The sequence below is a fragment of the Oryx dammah genome, unplaced genomic scaffold (assembly GCF_014754425.2).
Source record: "Oryx dammah isolate SB20612 unplaced genomic scaffold, SCBI_Odam_1.1 HiC_scaffold_25, whole genome shotgun sequence".
Classification (NCBI taxonomy): Eukaryota; Metazoa; Chordata; class Mammalia; order Artiodactyla; family Bovidae; genus Oryx; species Oryx dammah.
The window spans coordinates 28,000,669-28,013,788 of NW_024070209.1; the positions used below are offsets into that span (position 1 = coordinate 28,000,669).

The 13,120-nt window shown below is 48.6% G+C and overlaps 1 protein-coding gene across 2 annotated transcripts in view; it reads left to right on the forward strand.

Annotated features, from left to right (window-relative positions):
* Window positions 1-13,120, forward strand: part of PRKCE (protein kinase C epsilon) — a 543,507-nt gene that overhangs the window by 509,333 nt on the left and 21,054 nt on the right. Inside the window, exons 14-16 of one of the 2 annotated variants that reach the window (XM_040224744.1) lie at window positions 3,142-3,330; window positions 6,842-6,988; window positions 12,264-12,390. In XM_040224744.1, the coding sequence (XP_040080678.1) occupies window positions 3,142-3,330; window positions 6,842-6,988; window positions 12,264-12,278 (351 nt within the window). In that variant the 3' untranslated portion in view covers window positions 12,279-12,390. Of the gene's footprint in view, window positions 1-3,141; window positions 3,331-6,841; window positions 6,989-12,263; window positions 12,391-13,120 lie in introns of those variants that run through there. The other variant, XM_040224743.1, reaches the window with a different exon arrangement.

The window sequence follows — 13,120 nt, forward strand, 5'->3', positions numbered from 1 at the left end:
CACACCCAGCTGTACCAGCCCTGCCCTAAGGTTAGCGGGTAGCTACCTTAGCACCAGGGTCCCCAGAGCCCAGGAGAGAAGGGAGCATGCCCTGGAAGATACACACAGTGGACACAGCTGGCAGCCAGTCTCCCTGAGTGTTGGAAACAGGCTAGTCATGAGTAGATCCAGAGAACTGCTAAAGCCCCTGTCCTCTGGTGGCTTATGGATGCCCTGGGGAGATAGTTGACCACAAAAAAAAGATAGCTAAAATCATGAGGTATGTGGAAAGTGCCTATCAAATCTTAAGGCCAGAGGTCGTACGGTGCCAGAAACTAGGAGAAAGGTTGGAAAAAATCCAGGAAATCTTTTTGGAGGAAAGCTTTTGGTGATAACCATGACCTTGAAGGTGGTACCACAGTGAGCCAGGCTGGGGCTCTGGGTCTTTCAAGGTTGAGGGAGGCTCAGACTTTGGCTTTAGCACCAAGCAGCTTTACTGGCTTCTCAGTGGAGCCTATATCTTTGACCTTTCAGATACCATGTACTGACCACTGGACTAAGAGATCAAAGGTCCTAACCAAGCAGATTACCAGCCCCAAATAATTTAAAGTTGGCTGCATTTGCTCACATTCCTTTTCATTCTAAGTTCTAAAGAGTCCTAAAATGTGCATCTTTTTTTTTTTTTTCGCTATTGTCAAAATGCTTCTCCCACCTTTTGATTTAATCCCAAGCAATCTGCAACCTTGAGAAGAGCATTTTGAGCAGACCCCAGACAGTCCAGATACCTGAGTTCAACCTCGTCTTCTGTCTGGGAATCTGGAAACTGAGCTGGACCTTCATTCTGAAATAGGTGACCCGAGACGTTACCTGCCTGGGGTGACCCGCAGGCTGGAGTGACCGTTGCCATTTGGGAAGGTGTCTTCAGAATCTACCCCCTTTGAGGATGTGCACTCCAGTCGTGCTCCTCCTCCCTTCACTTTTTGGAATTCTCTATAGAATGATAGCACTGAGAGCAATCAGAGATGACCCCTCACCTGCCCTGCTGTCTCTGGGCAGCACCACGCCTGGTCCTGCTGACTGATAAGAAGAAAATATCACCGTGGAGTGGGAACATCACTTCCTTAGCAGTGGGGACAACCCAGCATTCTTTGTGCTCTGAGCCAACTACACATCACTGACATGCTACATACTATACAAACATGGAGATGAAACCTTGTAGAAGTAAAATTAGATTTAGTATCACCATCCAATTATATAGAGCTTTGTATCTGCAGTAGGCTTTCGGAATCTTCCATCTTAATTGATCTTGTGAGGTTAAGCTGAGGATCTGAGCCTCATATGATAAATGAGGAAGGCAACTGTCTGGCTTGAGATCACCCAGAAATGTAATGCCAAACTTGGGGTGAACTTAGGTACCTCTGGTTGATCTTCTATCTCTAGCACCTGACCAGCATTACAGAAAAATTAGGAGGGGGAATTGACTTGCTTTTCCAAAAGTTCTGCAGCTTCTTGACTCAGAGTTCCCCTCCTGCACTGACATTCTGATTCCGTCTGTAAAACTTCAGTCCTCACACGCCATTCTGCAGGAAGCTGATGTCAGCATGTCTTTTTTTTTTTTTTCCCAGCATGTCTTCAGCATCATGCACTAAGTGCATGTAACCTGAGTGACTCTGACTCCATATACTTGGAGGAAGAGGCAAAGAGAACATAGATAAGAGAAGTGCCAAGTCCTTATTTGGAGGATTTGTCAAAGAAAAATGCAAAGACAAAATGCACCAGACAACCAGGATTTGGTTTGGGCTCTTGTAATAGGGAGAATTTTATGGAATGCCTGAAATAAAAAGGAGGGCTGCTGCTGCTGCTAAGTGGCTTTAGTCGTGTCGGACTCTGTGCGACCCCATGGACGGCAGCCCACCAGGCTCTCTGGGATTCTCCAGGCAAGAACACTGGAGTGGGTTGCCATTTCCTTCTCCAGTGCATAAAAGTGAAAAATGAAAGTGAAGTCGCTTAGTTGTGTCCGACTCTTAGCGACCGCATGGACTGCAGCCTACCAGGCTCCTCCATCCATGGGATTTCCCAGGCAAGAGTACTGGAGTGGGGTGCCATTGCCTTTTCCAAAAAAGGAGGGAATCCACTCAATATGCAAGGATCACTGACAAAACAAACACGCATGTTAAGCTAATTAAAATCTATACCTCTTTAGTTTTCTCAGTGTGAAACTAACAAGCAATAAGTGAAATAATATGGTAAGAAATTGATGGAGTTTATTATATGTTTGAGCACAAAATTGTGAGCTAATTATAATGAATATACCACAAAGCAGATTAGTGTCATGTTTAACAGTATTTAGTAATGGATAAAACATAAACTTTGAACTTAAGTCAAATCTGAAGTAAGATTGGAACGAGTACATAAATCTGGCTTTATTTCCTGCAAGTCACTTAATTAAGTGTTTAATTTTTTCACCAGTAAATTAAGAAAAAGAATATAATCTGTGTAAAAACTGTTATAAAGGTAAAATAGCACTCAATCATTTTTTAAAGGGGTTCTGTGGCTTTATAAAGGAAGGAAAATGGTTTGTCAGCAGGCCTTAGGAAAGTCATGAAGAATAATAGACATGGGTCTTTTCTCAGAATATGCAAGAGCATAGTGGTCCTTTATGATTAGAACACAAACAGGTGGGGAGATTTATTAACTGTAGTTTCTTTTCCAAGAGCCCAGGGCTCCATGAATTCAGCGTTGTCACTCTCTAAAGAGGACTGAGGTTCTGATCACCCTTTTTTAGTGAGGGGAGACCTAAATTTGCTGCACTCACTCACTGTGATTTTAGTGTTGAGAATATGCACAGTTTTTTCACATGGCCCTCCATGCAAGTGAGGAACTTCATCTGGTACTGAAGCAAAGAAGCTGTAATTTGTTCCCACTGCAAGGCAGACTGTGGGTGTTGACTCTGGAAACCTGGCCCCTACAGTGTACCTCCCAAACTCAGTTTTCACTCAACTAGCTGATTTAGAACCCACATTTTTATAAGGCAGCCCTACTCTATGGAAGAACAAGCTGGAAATAGAAACCCAGGTCTTCGCAAGGCCGCTTGTGGTGCAGGCGTGGCCTGGTGGGGGGCAGCCTGCAGGGGGGCCCTGATGTTGCCCATCTCCCGAACAGATCCTGCAGGAGTTGGAGTACGGCCCCTCAGTGGACTGGTGGGCCCTGGGGGTACTGATGTACGAGATGATGGCCGGGCAGCCCCCCTTCGAGGCTGACAACGAGGACGATCTGTTTGAGTCCATCCTCCACGATGACGTGCTCTACCCGGTCTGGCTCAGCAAGGAGGCAGTCAGCATCCTGAAAGCTGTGAGTCATTGGTCCCTGCCCTCTTTCTGCTCCCCCGCCTTCCCCCTGCCCCCACCCCTTTCCCCATCCCACCTCTGCTCACTGCCCAACAGAAGGGGTGGAGGGCAGTCACCACTGGGAGTTCAGGTCCATTACAGGGGCTGCTGTTGAGAAATGGAGCCCAGGGCAGATTGCTCTTCTTGTGGTCAAGGGACACCACATCTGCATTCCCAGAGGAAAGCTCTGTGCACTTGTGTGTCCTCCAGAGCTGCAGAGGGGGAGAACCAACCCCAGTGGTGCTGGGGTCACCCCTACTGCTCACATTCTGGGGGCAGTACCCCCTTTCCTGATCTGCAACCCATGCCTGTCTACCTCTGGGGCTTGCAACGGGGAAGAGAGAAAGGTGAGGAGGGGGAGACGCCGTATACCTGTGTCATCAACAGTGACACTGATCAGAAAAGATGTGTCCTCTCAAGATCCCTGAGACCACAATGGATTCAGATGTAATAGCCTTTCCCATGCTGCAAAATAGTCCCTTACAGATGATAATGCTTAGTACTTGCTCAGTACAACCACGGCTACAACACTGAGACACTTGTACTATGGCAAGTAAATGAAGTTATCTGTCCCCCTGGGAATGCGAGGGGAGGTGAGGTGCAAGGAATGTAAACAGACCAGTTTACCTGGGGAGGGTCACCCCACTGGGTTGAGGCCATGACAGCCCAGGAACCCTGACTTCTGTTCCTGGCTCCTCTCACCCATCAGAACACCCCAAAGTTCAGAGTCAGCATGCCACAGTCCCAACATTTGCCATATCAAAATACCTGCTCTATCATGGTTTATTTTTCTTGTTTTCCAACTCAAGTCCCAATATTTACCTAATTGTATATATACAGAAATATTATATCACTATCATAAGTGGAAAATCAGTATTGCTTGCCATAATTGATTAATATAAATCATCCTATAAAAATAGTAAAAAGGCCTAAAATCATCTCACAGGTGTCTGGAGGGGACTTGTACCATGTTTTGGAAAATGCTACATCCAAACACGTTGCTTCTTTCTGCAGTTCATTGTTTCCTTCCTCTTCCCTTCTTTCTCTCATCTTCCTTCCTTCCCTCCCTCCCACATCCATTTCTCTTTCTCCCTCCCTCCAGTTCCTTGATTCAGTGAACGACTATCTGTTGAGTATTTTCCTCTAGCATTGTGCTAGATGCTGTGTGAGTGTAATAGCCATTATTCTTGCCTTGTGGAGGCTGTGATCAAGCAGGAGAAGGTGGGAAATAAGTTAAAAAACACATCCATAGGTGGTCACCATTGGGCTACGAGCAGTGAAGGAAGCAAAGAGAATATGTTCATTCACTCATTTATTCAACACCTACTTATTGGGCATTTGGATGTGCCAGACACTATGCCAGGAGCTGGCAAAAGAAGACCCTGTAGCACCTGAGGCAGCTAGGATGCCCTCAGCAGAGCTGATCGCTCACCCTGGGCCCCAGACACCAACCTGACACACCTTCCTGTGAGCACCCTGCTGCTACCCTAGATGGGCCGTTTCATCATGAATGATCAGAGCAGTGGTCTTCACCTAGGGATGATTCTGCCTTTTCCCTTCCCAGCCCCCCACACTTCCATCATCCCCTAGAGACATCTGGCAATGTCTGGAGATGTTTTAGTTGTCTCAACTTGGAGGGGAGGGGTGCTATTGGCCTCTAGTGGGTGAAGCCAGGGATGCAGCTTAACACCCTGCACTGTGCAGCCCCTGCAGCTAAGAAGTCTCCAGTCCAAACTGCCATCAGCACAGAGGAAACTTCAACCTGCAGAGACTGAGAAGAAGGAGGTTGCGCCTATGTCAGCTGGTTGGTGAGGGTGAAATGTCTGGGAAAAGACAAGACGAGACTCTGGCTCGGGCTCAGCTTCCTGAGACACTAAAACCTGTGTGCTTATCCATGGCGCTGATACTTCCCCTCCCAGAAGTGGGAGGACAGGAAGAGCTGAGGGAGCAAGGAGAAGCCTTCTACTCCCTCAGCCTTGGAACACTTAACTTCCTCACATTGTCGCTTGACTCTAGGGCCAGGCCAGGTTTTCCATGACTCTGGCCACTGAGCCGTGTCTCTTGAGGGCTGCTGCCTACGTGCAGAACTCTCCAGAAGCCTTTTGCACCATAGAATTATGCAGTGCACCACCTGTGCAACAGTGAGTAGCGGTCCTGCTTCCTCCCTTCCTCAGCCCTGTGCCCTGAGGCCCAGCCTTCAACCCGCTGTTCACTCATCTCAATGTACTGAGTGCATACTGGGAGCCAGGCACTGAGCCAGATGCTGGGAAGATAGGACTGATGCCTATATTATAGAGCTCACAATGGAGAAAAAATGTAGACAAATTATAATTTAAATAAATGAGAAGCATCTACCCAGCACCCCTTCACCCTCTTATCTCTGCCCAGGTAAGATTCTTTGGTTTCAGCAGTGCCAGGCAGGAATCAGTAGGAAGTTCTTGCTACCCAGGAAACCCTCCCTTGCTGAAACCTGAAATGCCATCATTATAGATTTATCCCTCTGACTTTAATTTATACTTCATCCTCTTAAGGTCCTTTGTTTAAACTCTCAGTCTTCACCCCATGAGATATAACACTCAGCCTCTGACACACATGCACACGCACACCACTAGCTTTATTTTGGTTGGCTGTCAGAAATGTTTCCACCTACCAGCACTGATTTTTTTTTCAAGGTTATATTTTTATACATCTACTCAATTAAATTCACATTTGCCATCAGGACTGACTCATTTAGTAGGAATAGTAATTTCACTTGGGTGTGTGAGTTCACAAGACAGCAGCCAAAAAGTACAAAACACATCAATGTGGTTTTTACAGACAAGCATTGAGAAGCAATAAGTCTTTCTTTTTCCTGTTTTTTTATCTGTTAATCTACGTTGGGTTTTGTGCTAGCAATTACAAATTGAAAAAAAAAAATTTTTTTTTAAGTAGGAGGGCCTACATCCAGGAAAAGGAAAGGGGAGGAGGTGCCTTTGAAAATTGACCTTAATATGAATATCTGGTCTTCTTTCCTTACCTCCAAAAGGGCTGTTGACCTCTTAGTATGAGGTCATCAGACTTCAGTCTCCCTGATGAGAAGAGTTAAGAATCTGAGGGGAAATCAGAGGGTTAGAAAAAGTCTAAGTTCCTAATCTTGACTTGATACCTCGCTGGCTGTTTGACTTTGGCCAAGTTAGTTAACTTCTCTGAGCCTCAACTGCCTCACTTATAAAGTAGGGATCGTGTTAGTCCCTCAGAAGGCTGCATTGCATGGAATGAGTCAGTATATGTATATGATATGTGTAGAGCGGTGGCCGGCACATAGTAAGTCCTACTTAAGAATGAAAGAGTACCCTGAGGGGCGAAGTTCCTGAAAGTACAGAAAGTGGGCTTGGGAGGTGACAAAGATTCTGCCTTGGCTGAGCTCCACCTTCCCCTCAGTGCCTGTGCCTGCCGGGCCTCTGTTCCTGATTCTCTCTCTGTCTTCATCCCCCCAGTTCATGACCAAGAACCCCCACAAGCGCCTGGGCTGCGTGGTGGCGCAGAACGGTGAGGATGCCATCAAGCAGCACCCGTTCTTCAAGGAGATTGACTGGCTGCTCCTGGAGCAGAAGAAGATCAAGCCGCCTTTCAAACCTCGCATTGTAAGTAGGCCTGTAGCTTGTGCACAACGAGGGTGGGTGTGGCATCTGGGTACATTTCACAACCAAGATGACAAGGGCAGAAGGTCACCAAGAGACGCCCTAAAAGAGTCTCATGGACCCTGGAGGTTTACTGTCAAAGATACATAACCAATAGCTGTAACCAAGATGATGACTTACATGGGACACAAAGGAACCTTTTGTACTTTAATCAAATTTTATTTACCTTGACCAAAATTGTAGGCAATACTGATTTTCTATGTGTGGTAGAGATACAAAGTTTCTTTATAAATAATCTTTTTTTATAATGAGTCAATTTAAAGAAAAATATTAACTCAGTGATAGTCGCAGTCATTGTTTAGAGCTAGCCCAGAGCCTGAGGCTGAAACTCAGAGGTGGACATTTGAAGAGGACTGTCCCCAGAGCAGCCCGTGGAGCCTGGCTCTGTGAGATGCCTTTTCTTTAGACCTCTTCTCTGCCTTCTGTGACCCACTCTCCCTTCTGCCTCCTCTTCAGCCTCAGCGCACGCTTCTTCCAGGTCCTTTTGCCTGTTGTGACCATGCCAGTCAGAGGAAGGTGCAATCATTGTGTTTGAAGCTCAGAGGTTAGAAAGAGGAATAGGCCTGTCGAGTCCAGGCTTGACTCAGAGATCAGAGACCACATTGTGGCAGTGACCTGCCTCTGGAAGGGAAAAGTGTCAGAGGTGCTTTCCTTAAAGTTAGAGAGTGGGTGTGTAAGCATGTGTGTGCATGTGTATGCACACATATCTCTGTGTGTGTGCGTGTGTGTGTGTGTGTGTGTGTGTGTATAAGGGGAAACTCTTAGTTCTCTTGCATCTTAGCCTGATGAAGCAATCATTTAGATGAAATTTTGGGTAACCAGCTGGCTAGTGTTCTGGGAGTGAAGGGGGGCTGTGTAATGAAGTTACAGGGCAGAGTCCCGGAGTGGTGGGGCTGGGGTCTTGGGCAGCGAAGGCTTGTGATTATCCAGTCAGCCCTCAGTCACCCCACATTCTGTCAGAGGACTCCTTCTCCATCACTTCCATATATAAAAAAGACCCTCCTGTGCCTTGGGAATCATCAGAGAGGAAATCCACTATATTCCAGGAGGTTTTCTGGGGTCCAGGGGTTGACAGTGCAGGGATCTTAGAAATATTTCATGTTGGGGGTAAGATTCAGCTGAAGGGTGTGATCCAGGCCTCGGCCAGACAAGAGCATGCAGGTGGACGGTCCCTGGACATAGGCCCATCACCATTCTTTGTTTGCTTCCTTTTGAGTTCTTATGATTTTCTCTGGCTGACACACAGCCTGGAACAGGCTAAGTTCAGGTTTACCTTCTTTCTTTGATAACATCACCCACAGCTCTGGGGCCTGCTGTTCTAAGCCTGTGATGTGAGCTCAGAACAGGGCTTATGGCACATGCTAGCCTGCTTCAAGGCTGCCCCACCTCATCCCTAGGGTCTCTTCAGGTGGTCTTTTAGAACAAGACAAACTGACATGTTTCCCCAGACAAAATGAGGTGGTCAGGAGACCAGAGGCCAGGCAGAGGAGAAACTTATTTTAGGTTTAATCTAAGTTGATCAAACCCAAAGAAAATTGGGAAATAGACCTGAGTAAGTAATCTAGGCCCAACAAAGAGGAACCCAGGATGAGCACACGGCCCAGTCAAATAGTGCAGGTCTGCAGAATGACTTGAACTCCAATCTAGAGGCCAGGTCAACAAAAGGACTTCCTGCTAAGCTTGCAAAGGGGCATGGCTGGAGGAGCAGCCCCTCCTAGGGGTGCAGGCTGGAGGGGACAAGCCCCAGGGGACCATCATCAGCAAGGGGTATGAAAGGAACCAGGGTCTGGGTGGGGCAAAGGCAGGCAGGGAATCTTTGCAGAGAGCGCACAGGGAAGCTCGGAATTCAGGAAGCTCTTTGTTGTAAAAGGCACAAGGAAGCTTTAAAGGTTGAATCCATGGAGCAGAATCTTTCTCTGGAGAGGTCTGGTGGCTGACTGTCGCTCTGATCCAGTGGAGGCAATTACTCTGAGATAGCCAAAGAAGCCCCGAGAAGTGCTGGTCTCCAGGAGCTCTTCCCAAAGCCCCAGCAATTCCTGGGGCTTCCACCCTCCAGTCTGAACTCTGAGCGCAGTGAAAGGGCACACCTGAGAGCAGGGACACTTGGAGCAGTCCCTGGCTTCCCCAGAGAGAGGCGAGGGCAGGAAGGACAGATGTGCAGTTTCTATGGCCCACAGGATGGACAAGGATACAGACGAGGGGGCGGTGGGGGGACATGAACCAGAAGGCTGAGCTGTAGCCTTCTGCTAGCTGTAGCCCTGGCCCTGGACAGGGGTGTGGGTGCTGGGTACTCCTGTGGACAGGGGGTGATGGCTCCCCAGGAATCAGCAGTAGAAGTCCATCCTGGGTCAGGGGTTCTTTCTGTCCATGCAGAATGCAAGAGCCCGGTGCTTCCCTTCCCTGGGCCTCTCGACAGACCCAACCTGGGACCAGAGGGCAGGACTCTGCTTGCTTCCTTTGCTGAGGGCCTCAAGTAGGCTTCTGGGGGCCATCCAGGAGCTCCCAGCACGTTCCCACTGTTTAGCATTCCTAGAGACTGAGTCGTCATTGCCTTGGAAATGACCCTCTGGGCATGTTCCTGCTCACCCCCCACAGGCCTCAGAGTCACTTTCAACACTGGCGGGGGGTGGGGGGGCGGTCAGGAGAGAGGGCATTTATTTGGTTGGTTTGAATTTAGTTTGAAGGAAGAAATTAGAACATCATCTGAAGGAAGGATAAAAAAGGAAACTTACATTGTATGAGAGGTGTTGCTGGTCACGTTTGGAGCTGAGTGATGCTGACCCTTACTAAGTTCTCAGCTATAGGGCAGTCAAGATATATTCAAGTTATTTAGATCTCTGATCACAATTATATCCTTGTGACAAGAGATTTCTCTCCAGAGAAATATTAAAATCGGGAAAGAACAGTCTTCATCTAGTTAGCATGTTGAAAAGATATCCCAAATCTGTCCCTTGATTGAAAACTCTTTTCTGAAAAATGTTAATGGCATCATCCTGAGTCATCTGTGGGCTATGTGTAATAGAAACAAGTTTTAAGTTGAATTAAAGCCCACTGCAGTGATGGATGTACTGTATCTTATCTCTGAAAGCCCTAGTTGGACCAGTGTGGATCACAGGTGTTTATAAGCCATCAGCTCCCCTAACCATCTCAGGATTCTCCCTGGGGGTGTGGAGGCCTGCCTGGCTCAGATGCCAGCAGTGAGCAGGGCTCTGTGTTCCAAAAGCTGGGTCAGTATAAGCCACAGACAGAGCCACACATGAGAAGTCATTGGAGAGACCCTGGGAAGCTGAAGTATGTCCCCATAGACATCATCTTTTGCTCATGGGACAGGGAGTTCCAACACAGGACAAGCTCTTCAGGTGTCACATAACTTAAGGACACACCAGATGCCTTCTGAGGAGAACCACGGAAGAATGGTTTTGACAGACAGAGGAAGAGAAACTGGATTGACATTGGGAACAAGTGGCCAAGGTGGTGGATCCCAAGTGGCGAAGGACAGTGGGAGTTTCTTAGATCTTAGGGAGAGACTCCAAGTCAAAGGGAAAAAGCCACTGTGAGAAGGGAGGGGACAAGTCTGTGATCAAGCATCTCCAGCTATGCACCTTGGTGGTAGCCTAGAAAAGACACTGGGCATGCGTTCCAGAAGCAAGGAAAGCTATGCACGGACTCCTCATCTCATCAGGCTGAAGATCTCTAGGGTGTTCAGTCAAGAGCCTAGGGCTCCAGAGGGAACTCCAGGGCTCCTCCGTTCTGGGCTTGCTCTACTTGCTCCCTGCCCATGCCCTGCTGATGTCTCACCAGGATGCCACCAGTCCCCAGGAGCCTGCTGAAGAGCTGCTTTCCTCTACTCTGCTGGCCCTACTGAATCTGAGCCCCCTGGGCAGTTGGCGGAGGGTGAAGGGGGCAGGGCAGGCATCTTGCCTGTCTGATTCAGGAAGGAATTGGTTTTGTCTGGTAGTGGGTGCTGGGGAAACAGACTGAGTGAGGTCCTATCATCCAGTCTAGGAGTTATGCAGAGACAAAGCTTAGTGGCCTGTGTTCCAGAGTTCCTAACCATCCCCACTCCCCCACACAGACAGAGGTCCTGCGCACGGGTGGGCACAGCAAACTGCACTCTGTCCATGCTGGCTCAGCTGGAGGCTGGGGTCCCTGGATCGCCCACACAAGGGCTGAGGATATGGCAGGAGAACAGCTTCCAGAACTGGTTTCCATCCCCTCCACAGGAAGCCTCGCCCCTCTAAAGATATCACTGAGGAGATTGTCCAGATTCGTAGCTGGAATTTGGCCTCTGGTCAGGTTCCATCACATACTTCGATTGGCTGCTATTCCCTCCAGGCCTTTGCCTTCCTGAGATGTTTGCTGAGCCGAGATTTCTGCTCCCTGGCGCCTGAACCTCCCTGTCTAAACTCTGCCCTGACTCACCAGCTGTCAGTATTTCCTGGGTTCCCTCCCTTCAGGTTTTCACCCCCTTGTGCTAACCCCTCCCTAGGACATTTTTCAGTGGCCTTTGCTTCTGCGTGGAACTTTCGTTCTCATCTTTCCTCCCAGCTATCTTATCTTGTATATCCTCCCTCCTCCACTTTCCTTTTTATGCTCCTCCCGTCCACCCTTTCTCCACTCCCATACACTACTGATGTACAAGTGATGTGCCATTAACACCGAACTGGAGACTTGGTGCCATCATGCACTCAAATCAGTTCTTCTGGGGCGGCTTGCTTCCAACCAAGGGCATACAGCAGTGGGTGAGTGGGGGGATAGAAAAGCCAGCAAAGCTGGATCTCTGACCTTTGATGCTGGAAAAACTCTCCAATATGGAATTCACCATCTCTCTTACTGGGGATTTGGTTCCAAGACAGTGGCATCATTTGCTGCCATTAAAAGCAGCCTATTTAGCTTTTGTGTTCCTAGTGGGCTTGCCTTCCTTGGGGAGCATAGGGGACAGAAGTGATGTGTTTGGTGTGGTTGAAGGGCATCATCTGACCTTGTAGATCTTGGAGGTATTTTGCTCACTAGCACTCCTCCTGCATACTCCCACCCTGCCGCCCAGAAGCAGGAGGCTCTGAGATTATGGCTTCAGCGCTGAAATGGGGGAAAGCCAGTGGTGGAGGGAAAGATCTGCCTTCCCAACAGCCCACCTGTCCTCAGTGAAAGCCAAAAACAATGAGGGAAATGCCAGCCAAGTAAACTTCTCTTTGTGTACATGTTCTCTCTTTTCAAGTTTGCTTCAGTGTGAATGTCCCTCTTTAAGGTAAGGCCTCCAGAATGGGGAGTCTCTCCAGGTAGGTGAGCCCTCAGGCCTGGTGACACGGAGGCCCCTTTCAACCTCATGATCTGTTCCATCCAGCCATCCACACTGCATGGCGGGACCCTCAAGGGAGGCCCTTCCTGCATGCTCCTGCATGATCAGGCTGTGCTGAGAGAAAACTGGGAAGTGGGCCTGAGACCCTCACACCCTCACCGACTCAGCGGCCAGAGGAGGAGCCCTGCTCAACAGGCAACCCTTTCCACTAAAGCCAGCCCACCAGCTGAAGACCTCCTGAAAGTGTGAATCTTGAAGACAGAGCCCCAGAGACCATGAGAGGCTGTCCCCATCTTCCAAGTAGCAGGCAGGAGTGGGGCCCAGTCAGTCCCACAGACATATGAGGACAGCCCACTGGCCTATGTCCATGCCAGAGTGACAACCCTTAGCCTCCAAGAAGCCGCAGAGTTCCTCCAAGAGCCAGGGTGCTGGCCCAGGGTTGAGGGCGTGGGAAAAGTCCAGGAACCTGTTTCTGGTAGTTGGCCCAGGGGGTGGCATGGCGCAGTGGACAGGGCTGTCACCCCAGAGGGGCTTGGGTGGGAATAAAATTGCTCCCATAGGACAGCCATATGAACCTAGGAATTCACCTCTAGCCTTCTTGAACCCTGACCTGCTTATCTGTATAATGGGCTTGAGAATACCCGCTCACAGAATTACTACAGGATTAACTTACAAACCTCAGATGCTTTGCGTACTACAGATTCTTGATAAATTTTAGTTGCTGTTTCTTTCCATTCACTACCCCCCACCCAGCCTGTTATAGCCCTTCTTCCCCT